The 16,795-nt window shown below is 49.0% G+C and overlaps 1 protein-coding gene across 1 annotated transcript in view; it reads right to left on the bottom strand.

Annotated features, from left to right (window-relative positions):
• Positions 1–16,795, bottom strand: part of herc2 (HECT and RLD domain containing E3 ubiquitin protein ligase 2) — a gene marked incomplete in the record, with an annotated part of 175,944 nt that overhangs the window by 104,128 nt on the left and 55,021 nt on the right. Inside the window, 12 exon segments of the mRNA XM_046299907.1 lie at positions 253–385; positions 1,701–1,903; positions 2,248–2,398; positions 2,985–3,088; positions 3,295–3,465; positions 7,707–7,892; positions 8,252–8,407; positions 9,890–10,074; positions 11,306–11,484; positions 12,301–12,425; positions 13,250–13,478; positions 13,653–13,853. Of these exon segments, the coding sequence (XP_046155863.1) occupies positions 253–385; positions 1,701–1,903; positions 2,248–2,398; positions 2,985–3,088; positions 3,295–3,465; positions 7,707–7,892; positions 8,252–8,407; positions 9,890–10,074; positions 11,306–11,484; positions 12,301–12,425; positions 13,250–13,478; positions 13,653–13,853 (2,023 nt within the window).

Here is a 16,795-nt window from a genome sequence, read left to right as displayed (position 1 = left end):
ACCCTCTGTATGACCCCTACCCTCTGTTACTACATAGACAGTATAACCCCTACCCTCTGTATGACCCCTACCCTCTGTTACTACATAGACAGTATGACCCCTACCCTCTGTATGACCCCTACCCTCTGTTACTACATAGACAGTATGACCCCTACCCTCTGTATGACCCCTACCCCCTGTTACTACATAGACAGTATGACCCCTACCCTCTGTTACTACACACACACAGTAACAGTGTGGTTGCTAGGTTACCGAGGTCCTGGTGTTTGAGCAGGCAGCAGAGAAGCAGACGGCCTACTTCCTCCACAGGGTGCTCCAGGGGGAAGGTGATGGGCGTGATGAGGTGGTACTGTTTACAGCACCGATCCATTTGGCACAGGAAGTCCTGCAACAGAACAAGACGCTGTAGGTAGACCGGTGGCACGCACGCACACACACACACACACACACACACACACACACTACACACTACACACTACACACACACACACGGGACGGACTGTCCGGCTCCAAGGACATGGAAACATAGGATAGGGTGTAACCAGTGTTTCAGATGGCTACGGATAATTTACAGATATTAAATGTAGTCACAGCTCGAAATACCAATCTGAAATGTATGACTATTACCCTAAACCTGCCATCCTCGGCCCCAAACCCCTGGCCCCTAACCCCTGGTCCCTAACCCCCTGGCCCCTAACCCCTGGTCCCCTAATCCCTGGTCCCCTAACCCCTGGTCCCCTGGTCCCTAACCCCCTGGCCCCTAACCCCTGGTCCCCTAATCCCTGGTCCCTAACCCCTCGGCCCCTAACCCCATGGCCCCTAATCCCTGGTCCCTAATCTCTCGGCCCCAAACCCCCTGGCCCCTAACCCCTCGGCCCCAAACCCCATGGCCCCTAATCCCTGGTCCCTAATCCCTTGGCCCCAAACCCCATGGCCCCTAATCCCTGGTCCCTAATCCCTCGGCCCTTAACCCCATGGCCCCTAATCCCTGGTCCCTAATCTCTCGGCCCCAAACCCCCTGGCCCCTAACCCCTGGTCCCTAATCCCTCGGGCCCCTAACCCCATGGCCCCTAACCACTTGGCCCATGGCCCCAAATCCCTGACCCCTAACCCCATCGGACCCTAACCCCCTAACCCATCGGCCCCTAACCCCTAACCCCATGGCCCCAAACCCTCGGCCCCTAACCCCATGGCCCCTAACCCCATGGCCCCTAACCCCATGGCCCCTAACCCCATGGCCCCTAACCCCATGGCCCCTAACCCCATGGCCCCTAACCCCTGGCCCCTAACCCATCGGACCCTAACCCATCGGCCCCTAACCCATCGGACCCTAACCCATCGGACCCTAACCCATCGAACCCTAACCCCATGAACCCTAACCCCATGGACCCTAACCCCATGGACCCTAACCCCATGGACCCTAACCCCATGGACCCTAACCCCATGGACCCTAACCCCATGGACCCTAACCCCTCGGCCCCTAACCCCATGGCCCGTAACCCCATGGCCCCTAACCCCATGGCCCCTAACCCCATGACCCCTGGCCCCTAACCCATCGGCCCCTAACCCATCGGCCCCTAACCCATCGGCCCCTAACCCATCGGCCCCTAACCCATCGGCCCCTAACCCCATGGCCCCTAACCCCATGGCCCCTAACCCCATGGCCCCTAACCTCTAACCCCTAACCTCTAACCCCTAACCTTCACAGTGTGGTCCTGAGTGGTGTTGTCAGCGATAGCCTGTAAGAAGGGCTGGGCGTGGTCGCTGAGGGGGAGCCAGCGGGAGTACATCTTATCTGGTGTTCCCGGCAACCAGCAGTGGTCCTCATCCTTCTCCTCGTTGTAGTTGTAGTGGATCTGACTGGTCTGCAGACCACCTTGGAAGATGGACGACTGGAGCCATTCTGATGAGAGAGAGGTAACGTGCTGGTTACGATCAGATGAATCAATCTCAAACAGCATGACCGATTGAGCCTCGATTTAAAAATCGCTCAATCTGTTTCTAGGAAAGCAGCCCTGTGAGTTCAACAACACAATCTGAAACCTGTCCACCAAGTTCCATCAAAAATATGATGATGCACTGACTAGCACATTATCTCCATGACAACAGGTCAGGGTTACTGACTAGCACATTATCTCCATGACAACAGGTCAGGGTTACTGACTAGCACATTATCTCCATGGCAACAGGTCAGGGGCAAGATCAGGGTCAGACAGGAGTTAGAGGTCAGAGGTCAGGGTTACTCACTGGCACATTCTATCTCCATGGGTGACAGGGGGGTGCTGTTGGCCAGGTAAGAGGCGTGGAGGCCCAGCAGGAGTCCCAGGTTCCTCTCTGTGTCAATGAGGGGGGAGCACAGGCTGCTCAGGTCTGGGGTGGTCACTGTCTCCTGGTTGGGCTGGAGGACACAGGGAACAGAGAGAGGACACAGGGAACAGAGAGAGGACACAGGGAACAGAGAGAGGACACAGGGAACGGAGAGAGGACACAGGGAACAGAGAGAGGACACAGGGAACGGAGAGAGGACAAAGGGAGCAGAGAGAGGACACAGGGAACGGAGAGAGGACACAGGGAACGGAGAGAGGACACAGGGAACGGAGAGAGGACACAGGGAACGGAGAGAGGACACAGGGAACGGAGAGAGGACACAGGGAACAGAGAGAGGACACAGGGAACAGAGAGAGGACACAGGGAACAGAGAGAGGACACAGGGAACAGAGAGAGGACACAGGGAACAGAGAGAGGACACAGGGAACAGAGAGAGGACACAGGGAACAGAGAGAGGACACAGGGAATGGATATACCGTTTAAAAAGAAATACTGTTCTGAGACTGCACCGAGATTATTTCAATGTTCAACGCCTGTTCGGGGACTATTCTGAGACTTTTCGAAGACTTTTCAAAATCTGTTCGGAGACTAATCAAAGACAAAAGAACAACAGGGAGAAGTGTAACAGCTCTGAAGAAGTAAGGATGAAAACATACCTCTATGTACTGTCCAACACAGAAAGCCTGCATAGACACCCTGGTGTTCTCAAACTGCAGGGCTGCTTCCAACGCAACAACAGGGTCTTCTCCTGTAAACTGGGCTATAAAGGAGGGGACAGGTTACGCCACAATACACATTGGAGAATAAATGACATGTAATCAAATAAGTATAGAATGAATAGGTTGGCACAAGACAACTCTGAAACCATAAAAATGCATGTCTGTTCTGCAGTTCCAAAAGAACCGAAGTCGATCACAATACCTCTCCCACAATACAACAGTCAAGTGTTTCTCCACAATTCCATACCCAGAATGCTGTTCCCAGTGAGCGACTGGGCCTGGAAGTCTTTGATGTCGTAGACTTTCCCGTCCACGACGGTCCAGAAGCCGCCATCTTTGTTGTGGTTCTCCAGGTCGGCCTTGCGGATCAGAGACATCTCCTCGTTGTTCTTCGAGCTCTGCCCTGTGAAGAACGAGCCTGTCGCAGCAGACACACACTAGTCACATTCTAACCTCACACACTAGTCACATTCTAACCTCACACACTAGTCACATTCTACCACACACTAGTTACATTCTAACCTCACACACTAGTCACATTCTACCACACACTAGTCACATTCTAACCTCACACACTAGTTACATTCTAACCACACACACTAGTTACATTCTAACCTCACATTCTACCACACACTAGTCACATTCTACCACACACTAGTCACATTCTAACAATCACACACTAGTTACATTCTAACCTCACACACTAGTCACATTCTACCACACACTAGTCACATTCTACCACACACTAGTCACATTCTACCACACACTAGTCACATTCTACCACACACTAGTCACATTCTAACCTCACACACTAGTCACATTCTAACCTCACACACTAGTCACATTCTACCACACACACTAGTCACATTCTAACCTCACACACTAGTCACATTCTAACCTCACATTCTAACCTCACACACTAGTCACATTCTACCACACACACTAGTCACATTCTAACCTCACATTCTAACCTCACACACTAGTCACATTCTAACCTCACATTCTAACCTCACACACTAGTCACATTCTACCACACACTAGTCACATTCTAACCTCACACACTAGTCACATTCTAACCTCACATTCTAACCTCACACACTAGTCACATTCTACCACACACTAGTCACATTCTAACCTCACACACTAGTCACATTCTACCACACACTAGTCACATTCTAACCTCACATTCTACCACACACTAGTCACATTCTACCACACACTAGTCACATTCTACCACACACACTAGTCACATTCTAACCTCACACACTAGTCACATTCTAACCTCACACACTAGTCACATTCTAACCTCACATTCTAACCTCACACACTAGTCACATTCTACCACACACTAGTCACATTCTAACCTCACACACTAGTCACATTCTACCACACACTAGTCACATTCTAACCTCACACACTAGTCACATTCTAACCTCACACACTAGTCACATTCTAACCTCACACACTAGTCACATTCTAACCACTAGTCACATTCTACTCACATTCTACACCTCACACACTAGTCACATTCTAACCTCACACACTAGTCACATTCTAACCACACACACTAGTCACATTCTAACCTCACACACTAGTCACATTCTACCACACACTAGTCACATTCTAACCTCACACACTAGTCACATTCTAACCACACACAGTCACATTCTAACCTCACACACTAGTCACATTCTACCACACACTAGTCACATTCTAACCTCACACACTAGTCACATTCTAACCTCACATTCTACCACACACACTAGTCACATTCTACCACACACTAGTCACATTCTACCTCACACACTAGTCACATTCTACCTCACACACTAGTCACATTCTAACCTCACACACTAGTCACATTCTACCACACACTAGTCACATTCTAACCTCACACACTAGTCACATTCTAACCTCACATTCTAACCTCACACACTAGTCACATTCTAACCTCACACACTAGTCACATTCTACCACACACTAGTCACATTCTAACCTCACATTCTAACCTCACACACTAGTCACATTCTAACCTCACACACTAGTCACATTCTACCACACACTAGTCACATTCTAACCTCACATTCTAACCTCACATTCTACCACACACACTAGTCACATTCTAACCTCACACACTAGTCACATTCTACCACACACTAGTCACATTCTAACCTCACACACTAGTCACATTCTAACCACACACACTAGTCACATTCTAACCACACACACTAGTCACATTCTACCACACACTAGTCACATTCTAACCTCACACACTAGTCACATTCTAACCTCACACACTAGTCACATTCTACCACACACTAGTCACATTCTAACCTCACACACTAGTCACATTCTAACCACACACACTAGTCACATTCTAACCTCACACACTAGTCACATTCTACCACACACTAGTCACATTCTAACCTCACATTCTAACCTCACACACTAGTCACATTCTAACCTCACACACTAGTCACATTCTAACCTCACATTCTAACCTCACACACTAGTCACATTCTACCACACACTAGTCACATTCTAACCTCACACACTAGTCACATTCTAACCTCACACACTAGTCACATTCTACCACACACTAGTCACATTCTACCACACACACTAGTCACATTCTAACCTCACACACTAGTCACATTCTAACCTCACACACTAGTCACATTCTAACCTCACACACTAGTCACATTCTAACCTCACACACTAGTCACATTCTAACCTCACATTCTACCACACACTAGTCACATTCTAACCTCACATTCTACCACACACTAGTCACATTCTAACCTCACATTCTACCACACACTAGTCACATTCTACCACACACTAGTCACATTCTAACCTCACACACTAGTCACATTCTAACCTCACACACTAGTCACATTCTACCACACACTAGTCACATTCTAACCTCACACACTAGTCACATTCTAACCTCACACACTAGTCACATTCTAACCTCACACACTAGTCACATTCTAACCTCACACACTAGTCACATTCTAACCTCACACACTAGTCACATTCTAACCTCACACACTAGTCACATTCTACCACACACTAGTCACATTCTAACCTCACACACTAGTCACATTCTAACCTCACATTCTAACCTCACACACTAGTCACATTCTACCACACACTAGTCACATTCTAACCTCACACACTAGTCACATTCTAACCTCACATTCTAACCTCACACACTAGTCACATTCTACCACACACACTAGTCACATTCTAACCTCACACACTAGTCACATTCTAACCTCACATTCTAACCTCACACACTAGTCACATTCTACCACACACTAGTCACATTCTAACCTCACACACTAGTCACATTCTAACCTCACATTCTAACCTCACACACTAGTCACATTCTAACCTCACACACTAGTCACATTCTAACCCCACACACTAGTCACATTCTACCACACACTAGTCACATTCTAACCTCACATTCTATCCCACACTAGTCACATTCTACCACACACACTAGTCACATTCTAACCTCACACACTAGTCACATTCTACCACACACTAGTCACATTCTAACCTCACATTCTAACCTCACACACTAGTCACATTCTACCACACACACTAGTCACATTCTAACCTCACACACTAGTCACATTCTAACCTCACATTCTAACCTCACACACTAGTCACATTCTAACCTCACATTCTAACCTCACACACTAGTCACATTCTAACCTCACACACTAGTCACATTCTAACCTCACATTCTAACCTCACACACTAGTCACATTCTAACCTCACACACTAGTCACATTCTACCACACACTAGTCACATTCTAACCTCACATTCTATCCCCACACACTAGTCACATTCTAACCTCACATTCTATCCCACACTAAACCGGGGAACATCAACTTGATTCAACCGTGGGCCCGATTTATTCTTGCGCGGATGGTCGGAACACAATTACAAATCATTTGTACACTGCAAATTACCCCAAAGAAGCCCAAACAGATATCATGTTTGAATAAAATATAATAATTATATAACCACAAATAACCACTAACCCAGCTTACACAACTAGTTACATTCTAATCACAACTAATTACATTCTAACCACAACTAACCACTAACCCACCTCTCACAACTAGATACATTCTAACCACAACTAACCCCTAACCCACCTCTCACAACTAGATACATTCTAACCACAACTAACCACTAACCCACCTCTCACAACTAGTTACATTCTAACCACAACTAACCCCTAACCCACCTCTCACAACTAGTTACATTCTAACCACAACTAAACCCTAACCCAGCTTACACAACTAGTTACATTCTAACCACAACTAACCACTAACACAACTAGTTACATTCTAACCACAACTAACCCCTAACCCACCTCTCACAACTAGTTACATTCTAACCACAACTAAACCCTAACCCAGCTTACACAACTAGTTACATTCTAACCACAACTAACCACTAACACAACTAGTTACATTCTAACCACAACTAACCCCTAACCCACAACTAGTTACATTCTAACATACTGAAACACATTTAACTACCAAATGCTCCAGTCTAGGTTTAAATTCACCAGTCATTCCCCACTCTTCAACCCTGGTCCCCTGACCTCCCCCCCCCAGGAGGGTCTGTACCCATGATGCCGGGCCAGGCCAGGTCTTCGTTGTCGTCCCTCTCGTGTCCAGGCGCCAGATGGTTGAAGCGGTCCAGGTGCTCCAGCAGCCCAGTCAGCAGAGGGATGGAGCCGGTCTCCTGCATCAGGCCGGGGTCCATGGTCAGCAGCAACACGATGGACACCACCAGCTCAGGGAGGAGAACACCTACAGGTCACGAGGAAAAACAGGTCCCGTGTTCATCTGGTACCCCGTTGGGTAGAAATATAACATTCTCACATCATACCACCTCAAAAACAGGTACGACTCAGGGTTGGTCAATTCAGAAAGTAAATTGGAAGGAATTGGAATTTCAGTTTCAGTCCTAAATTGATCCGAACCCTGGTCTGAGTACAGCCTGGCAGACTTAGATTAACCAGAGTACTACTAACCAGTGAGGTCACCCTCGATGACCCGAGAACCAGAGTACTACTAACCAGTGAGGTCACCCTCGATGACCCGAGAACCAGAGTACTACTAACCAGTGAGGTCACCCTCGATGACCCGAGAACCAGAGTACTACTAACCAGTGAGGTCACCCTCGATGACCCGAGACACTTCATTGAAGTGTCTGTGTCCGGTGAAGGCTATGCTGGTAGCCACAGGGAGGATGTCTCCAATGTGAGTACACAGTAGGGCGATGTACTTCTTCAACAGGGACCCCACACCCAGCAGCTCTGGATCTGCAGGAAGGAAATATGGGCAATAAATATCAATAATCTGGAGGCGAACGAAACCGACACCTGTTTAGCTCACGGAGTAGAACACTAGAAAAATATAAAGAGAGAGCATCACTCTAGGAGCTCAGGTGAAGTCATTTAATAACCTATGAACCAACGTTTGGACAGACAAGCTGTCTTCATCAGGATATAACGATAAACACGACGAGTCACTAGTTTATATCGTGTCAAAGGATACACACGGGTGTCTGTAATCATGGCCGGGGGGAAACCTGATATCATTGGTTGACTTACAGATATTAAAAAACATATAAAAACATGAATGGATAACAGCAGCATCATTAAATAGTACCCACAAACCACCAGTCTCAACGTCAACAGTGAAGAGGCGACTCTTAAGGTGCTGGCCTTCTTGGCAGTTTGTTGAGACTGGTGTTTAGCAGGTGCTATTTAATGAAGCTGCCAGTTGAGGACTTGTGAGGCGTCTGTTTCTCAAACTAGACACTCTGTTGTACTTGTCCTCTTGCTCCGTTGTGCAAAGAAGACCAGTTTTATTAGTTCTTTAAATCAGAACAACCGTTATCAGATGTGCCAACATAAGGATTTTCTAATGATCAATTAGCCTTTTCAAATTATAAACTTGGATTAGCTAACACAACATGCATAATGAGGACTCACAGTATCTGTTAAACCTGCATAATGAGGACTCACAGTATCTGTTAAACCTGCATAATGAGGACTCACAGTATCTGTTAAACCTGCATAATGAGGACTCACAGTATCTGTTAAACCTGCATAATGAGGACTCACAGTATCTGTTAAACCTGCATAATGAGGACTCACAGTATCTGTTAAACCTGCATAATGAGGACTCACAGTATCTGTTAAACCTGCATAATGAGGACTCACTTTCAGACGCTTCAGCAGTAAACCTGTCCTACTGGGTCACATGGTACATCTCTTACAGACGCTTCAGCAGTAAACCTGTCCTACTGGGTCACATGGTACATCTCTTACAGACGGTTCAGCAGTAAACCTGTCCTACTGGGTCTCAACTCCACCTCAAAGTTTGTATTTCCTTCTTATTTAAATGGTCAAAGTATTGCCATACAGGACTTCACTGCTGTCGTTCTCTGCCATTTTCTTCAACTGTTAACGACAATGACGTAGTGGGGTATTGTGTGTAGATGGGTGAGGGGAAAATATATTTAATCAATTTAGAATTCAGACTGTGACAACAAAATGTAGAATAAGGGGGTATAAATACTTCCTCTCAATGTCTTCCCCCAGGCCTTTCTAGCCTATTATGTAGGTAGGCTACAACGCAGAAAACAATGTGTTTTGTGATAAATCCACTGTGATTTACATTTTGTAGGGAAAAACTAAAAAGGGTTTTCGGTTAGGAATTTTTCTTAAAATTAAGGATACAAATTGAGTTAAACCGCTGAAACGTTCAAACCCGAAAGGAGGACTGTGATGACTCACTGTATCCGTTGGCGTTTTCGGTGCCGTTGACCCCCAGGTAGAGTTTACTGACCAGCAGCCTCTGGAAGCGCAGCAACAGGTCGAGGGAGGCCGAGCGTTCTTTACTGACGTGCTCCGTGTCGACCCCGCTAGATATCCTCCGGGCCACGTCCTTCAGTCTAACGATGGTCTGAGAGGCGATGTTCCTGAGGGATCAGAACAATACGTTCATTGTGGACAATATTCACCACATTTGGCGAGATGTAAAACCCCACAAGGAGACTACTATACACCCATAAAGAATAGCAGATCTTCTGGTAAAATAACAGGTTTTGTTCCTCAATACAGGCCTGCTGGTGCTTCTAAAGGGATCGATGGAAGTGGGGGCCTTGTCAGGGTAAGCATTATTATTATTGATCCGTTATTTTACCAGGTCAGTTGACTGAGAACACATTCTCATTTGCAGCAACCACCTGGGGAATAGTTACAGGGGAGAGGAGGGGGATGAATGAGCCAATTCTAAACTGGGGATTATTGGGTGACCGTGACGGTTTGAGGGCCAGATTGGGAATTTAGCCAGGACACCAGGGTTAACACCCCTACTCTTACGATAAGTACCATGGGATCTTTAGTGACCTCAGAGAGTCAGGACACCAGGGTTAACACCCCTACTCTTACGATAAGTACCATGGGATCTTTAGTGACCTCAGAGAGTCAGGACACCAGGGTTAACACCCCTACTCTTACGATAAGTACCATGGGATCTTTAATGACCTCAGAGAGTCAGGACACCAGGGTTAACACCCCTACTCTTACGATAAGTACCATGGGATCTTTAGTGACCTCAGAGAGTCAGGACACCAGGGTTAACACCCCTACTCTTACGATAAGTACCATGGGATCTTTAGTGACCTCAGAGAGTCAGGACACCCGTTTAACATCCCATTCGAAAGACGCCACCCAACGCCGTGTCCCCAATCACCTTCCTTAAAGAGGTGGGGTTTCAGGTGTCACCACCTTCCGGAGACACCTGAAACCCCACCTCTTTAAGGAATACCTAGGATAGGTTAAGTAATCCCTCTCACCCCACCCCCCCTAAGTTTTAGATGCACTATTGTTAAGTGACTGTCCCACTGGATGTCATAAGGTGAATGCACCAATTTGTAAGTCGCTCTGGATAAGAGCGTCTGCTAAATGACTTAAATGTAAATGTAAATGTAATGTGCCCCCTACTGGCCCTCCAACACCACTTCCAGCAGCATCTGGTCTCCCATCCAGGAACTGACCAGGACCAACCCTGCTTATCTTCAGAAGCAAGCCAGCAGTAGTATGCAGGGCGGTATGCAGGGTGGTATGCAGGGCGGTATGCTGCTGGTTTTTGATTCTGATCCTTCCCCAAAAATAAATGTACAGCTCAGTCCAGTGTTAACTGCCCACCTCAGTAGCTGCTGTACGAGCTGGACCAGAGGAAGGCTCTGCTTCCCAGCAGACTCGTATATCCCGGTGTTGATGAGGTCTTTGTCCAGGGTGGTGCGGCATCGCAGCATGGTGGAGGCATTGGCCTCCTGCTCATCGACCTCCTTCTCTTTCTGGGCCTCCTTCTTCGCCTCTATGTCCTAGTGGACAACAGATCATCAGAATTTAATCAACTTGGATTTGTCACCAGTATAAAAACACACACGGAGCCAAAAAGAAATACATAAAAATGCATAGAATTTGTAAGACTGTCGTACAATTGGAGAGGAAAGAGATTTTAATGTATAATCAGGTCTAAAATGATTGGCGCCCTTTTGATAAAGTAGAATTTATTTTAGTGTTCTTTTTGCTCATCTTTATCAAGCCAATCATATTGGCTTTTCCATAATTGAATCATATGTAGATTTTTGTTGGCATTGCATGAACTTACTGTACAGTGCCTGGTTCACAACCATTTAGTTGTGTTTACAGACAGAAATTTACATGAATTCAATTTAGATTTTGTCACTGGCCTACACACACAATAACCCATAACATCAAAGTGGAATTCTGTTTTTAGACATTTTTACAAATTATTAAAAAATGTAAAGCTGAAATGTGTTGAGTCACTAAGTATTCAACTCCTTTGTTATGGCAAGTCTACACTGGAGTTGTTACCAAGACAACATGGAAGGTTCCTGAGTGGCCCAGTTACAGTTTGGACCGGACTTGAACATGTCTGTCTCGCCTTGATCAACAAACAACTTGACAGAGCTTGAAGAATTAAAATAATAAAATGTGCAAATATTGTACAATCCTGGTGTGTGAGCTCTTAGAGCCCTATTCCCTACATAGTACACTACGTTTGACCAGAGCCCTAGGGACCGTGGTGAAAAGTAGGGCACTAAATAGGAAACCATTTGGGACTCAAGGCCAGGTTTCCCCTACTCAGTGACAAACAGCTGTCTGTGACAAACCTGAAGCTCAGCTGTGATGGCAGCATTGAGAGCAGACTCCAGCCCTCCGTCCGCCATCAGACTGCTGACCAACAGGTCGATCATGAAGCGACGTCCAGGACTAACGCTCATCTCGTTACCAGATGCTGAGGACAGAGAGAGAAAAACCACTGAGCAACTCAAAACACACTAAAATACTGAGGACAGAGAGGGACAGAAACCACTGAGCAACTCAAAACACTAAAATACTGAGGACAGAGAGGGACAGAAACCACTGAGCAACTCAAAACACACTAAAATACTGAGGACAGAGAGGGACAGAAACCACTGAGCAACTCAAAACACACTAAAATACTGAGGACAGAGAGGGACAGAAACCACTGAGCAACTCAAAACACTAAAATACTGAGGACAGAGAGGGACAGAAACCACTGAGCAACTCAAAACACACTAAAATACTGAAGACAGAGAGGGACAGAAACCACTGAGCAACTCAAAACACACTAAAATACTGAGGACAGAGAGGGACAGAAACCACTGAGCAACTCAAAACACTAAAATACTGAGGACAGAGAGGGACAGAAACCACTGAGCAACTCAAAACACTAAAATACTGAGGACAGAGAGGGACAGAAACCACTGAGCAACTCAAAACACTAAAATACTGAGGACAGAGAGGGACAGAAACCACTGAGCAACTCAAAACACACTAAAATACTGAGGACAGAGAGGGACAGAAACCACTGAGCAACTCAAAACACTAAAATACTGAGGACAGAGAGGGACAGAAACCACTGAGCAACTCAAAACACACTAAAATACAACTCTTCACTCCAGCAACAACTGTTTTCTGCTTACCCCACTAGACAATTCAAGGTTGTGGGTTTAATTCCCTCATGGATCATACACATACCAAAACATGTACATTAAGTTGCTTCAGATAATAGTGTCTGCTAAGAGGCAAACTGACCTGTGTTGGGTAGTAGTGAGGACAGAGCCCTGGCCCTCTCCTCTGCAGTAGGGAGCAGCACTGACCAACCACTCTGTAGCACGGCCTGGGCAGCTGCCTGGACGGTGTTGAGGACTCCGGCGTTGGAGGCTAGCGTCACCACGGTCTGCTTCAGGTTGTTGAGCAGCCCGCTGCCCAGGCCCAGACCCAACTCCTCAGGGTCCATCTGGTTACTGATGGCTGCATGGAGCTACAGACAAGACATAAAACATCACACTACACATTCTCCAGTTTGGAGAAAAACATTTGAAACACTTTTTGAAAGACTATTTTCATATCAGACACATCAAGCCATCCAGGACAATCTATAAATAATCTCATAGTGTAGTGTTTTAGAACAGCAGACTGTGAAACGCCTCCTTACCTGAAGCCTGAGCAGGTTAAGGGAGGCAACCACCATGCACTCCTTCTCCTGCGGCGGGGGCCAATCAGAAGAGCCGTCCATGCCCTCGCTCACCTGCCGCAAGAGCAGATCCAGCTGCTCAAAGGTCACAGGGCACACGTCCACTACGAAGGGAACGCGCTGCCCCACAGACCACTCTGAACAGGACGACCACGCAAAGCTCTGTGGACACAAGACCAGCAGAAAACAGACAGGGGTCAGTGTCAACCATTAAAACAATGGCCAGACAATAGAAGGGCCACACGCTGCCCCAGACCAGGAGGGCCACGCGCTGCCCCAGACCAGGAGGGCCACGCGCTGCCCCAGACCAGGAGGGTCACGCGCTGCCCCAGACCAGGAGGGCCACACGCTGCCCCAGACCAGGAGGGCCACACGCTGCCCCAGACCAGGAGGGCCACACGCTGCCCCAGACCAGGAGGGCCACACGCTGCCCCAGACCAGGAGGGTCACACGCTGCCCCAGACCAGGAGGGTCACACGCTGCCCCAGACCAGGAGGGTCACACGCTGCCCCACAGACCAGGAGGACCACGCGCTGCCCCACAGACCAGGAGGACCACGCGCTGCCCCACAGACCAGGAGGACCACGCGCTGCCCCACAGACCAGGAGGACCACGCGCTGCCCCACAGACCAGGAGGACCACGCGCTGCCCCACAGACCAGGAGGACCACGCGCTGCCCCACAGACCAGGAGGGCCCCGCGCTGCCCCACAGACCAGGAGGGCCCCGCGCTGCCCCACAGACCAGGAAGACCACGCGCTACCCCACAGACCAGGAGGACCACGCGCTGCCCCACAGACCAGGAGGACCACGCGCTGCCCCACAGACCAGGAGGACCACTCGCTGCCCCACAGACCAGGAGGACGTGAGGAATCGAAGACAAATCAAGAAAGAGCTTATCCCTGAATCCCAAATCAACCCCTGGCCCCAACACACATGTGTAGACCTGAGCAGATCTCCCTGTAATCTGTGTTTTCCTTCTGCATCCTTTTATACCCCTCTTTCCCTTTAACTCTGTTCTTCAGAATCTATGAGTTTCTGCTCTGAGATGTCTACTGTATCCCTACGCCAGACCTGAACCCACCTGCTGTCTACTGTATCCCTTCCCCAGACCTGAACCCACCTGCTGTCTACTGTATCCCTACGCCAGACCTGAACCCACCTGCTGTCTACTGTATCCCTACGCCAGACCTGAACCCACCTGCTGTCTACTGTATCCCTACGCCAGACCTGAACCCACCTGCTGTCTACTGTATCCCTACGCCAGACCTGAACCCACCTGCTGTCTACTGTATCCCTACGCCAGACCTGAACCCACCTGCTGTCTACTGTATCCCTTCCTCAGACATTTACATTTACATTTAAGTCATTTAGCAGACGCTCTTATCCAGAGCGACTTACAAATTGGTGCATTCACCTTATGACTTCCAGTGGAAACCCACCTGCTGTCTACTGTATCCCTTCCTCAGACCTGAACCCACCTGCTGTCTACTGTATCCCTTCCTCAGACCTGAACCCACCTGCTGTCTACTGTATCCCTTCCCCAGACCTGAACCCACCTGCTGTCCTCTATGGGTTCCTGCCATGCTCTGAGATGTCTACCGTATCTACCGAGATCTCCACCCCACAACAGAGATCTCCACCCCACACACCAGGACCTAGATCTCCACCCCACAACAGAGATCTCCACCCCACAACCGAGATCTCCACCCCACACACCAGGACCGAGATCTCCACCCCACACGCCAGGACCTAGATCTCCACCCCACAACCGAGATCTCCACCCCACACACCAGGACCTAGATCTCCACCCCACAACCGAGATCTCCACCCCACAACCGAGATCTCCACCCCACAACCGAGATCTCCACCCCACAACCGAGATCTCCACCCCACAACCGAGATCTCCACCCCACAACCGAGATCTCCACCCCACAACCGAGATCTCCACCCCACAACCGAGATCTCCACCCCACACGCCAGGACCTAGATCTCCACCCCACACGCCAGGACCTAGATCTCCACCCCACACGCCAGGACCTAGATCTCCACCCCACACGCCAGGACCTAGATCTCCACCCCACACACCAGGACTGAGATCTCCACCCCACACCCAGGACCTAGATCTCCACCAGGACCTAGATCTCCACCCCACAACAGAGATCTCCACCCCACACGCCAGGACCCAGATCTCCACCCCACACGCCAGGACCGAGATCTCCACCCCACAACCTAGATCTCCACCCCACAACAGAGATCTCCACCCCACACGCCAGGACCCAGATCTCCACCCCACACGCCAGGACCCAGATCTCCACCCCACACGCCAGGACCGAGATCTCCACCCCACACGCCAGGACCTAGATCTCCACCCCACACGCCAGGACCTAGATCTCCACCCCACAACCTAGATCTCCACCCCACAACCTAGATCTCCACCCCACAACCTAGATCTCCACCCCACAACCGAGATCTCCACCCCACAACCTAGATCTCCACCCCACACACCAGGACCGAGATCTCCACCCCACAACCGAGATCTCCACCCCACAACCGAGATCTCCACCCCACAACCGAGATCTCCACCCCACAACCGAGATCTCCACCCCACAACCGAGATCTCCACCCCACAACCGAGATCTCCACCCCACAACCGAGATCTCCACCCCACAACCGAGATCTCCACCCCACAACCGAGATCTCCACCCCACACGCCAGGACCTAGATCTCCACCCCACACGCCAGGACCTAGATCTCCACCCCACACGCCAGGACCTAGATCTCCACCCCACACGCCAGGACCTAGATCTCCACCCCACACGCCAGAACCTAGATCTCCACCCCACACACCAGGACTGAGATCTCCACCCCACACGCCAGGACCTAGATCTCCACCCCACACGCCAGGACCTAGATCTCCACCCCACACGCCAGGACCTAGATCTCCACCCCACACGCCAGGACCTAGATCTCCACCCCACACGCCAGGACCTAGATCTCCACCCCACACACCAGGACCTAGATCTCCACCCCACACGCCAGGACCTAGATCTCCACCCCACACGCCAGGACCTAGATCTCCACCCCACACGCCAGGACCTAGATC

This window comes from Oncorhynchus gorbuscha, linkage group LG15 (assembly GCF_021184085.1).
Source record: "Oncorhynchus gorbuscha isolate QuinsamMale2020 ecotype Even-year linkage group LG15, OgorEven_v1.0, whole genome shotgun sequence".
Taxonomy (NCBI): domain Eukaryota; kingdom Metazoa; phylum Chordata; class Actinopteri; order Salmoniformes; family Salmonidae; genus Oncorhynchus; species Oncorhynchus gorbuscha.
This window is presented reverse-complemented; position numbering and strand designations above follow the sequence as displayed.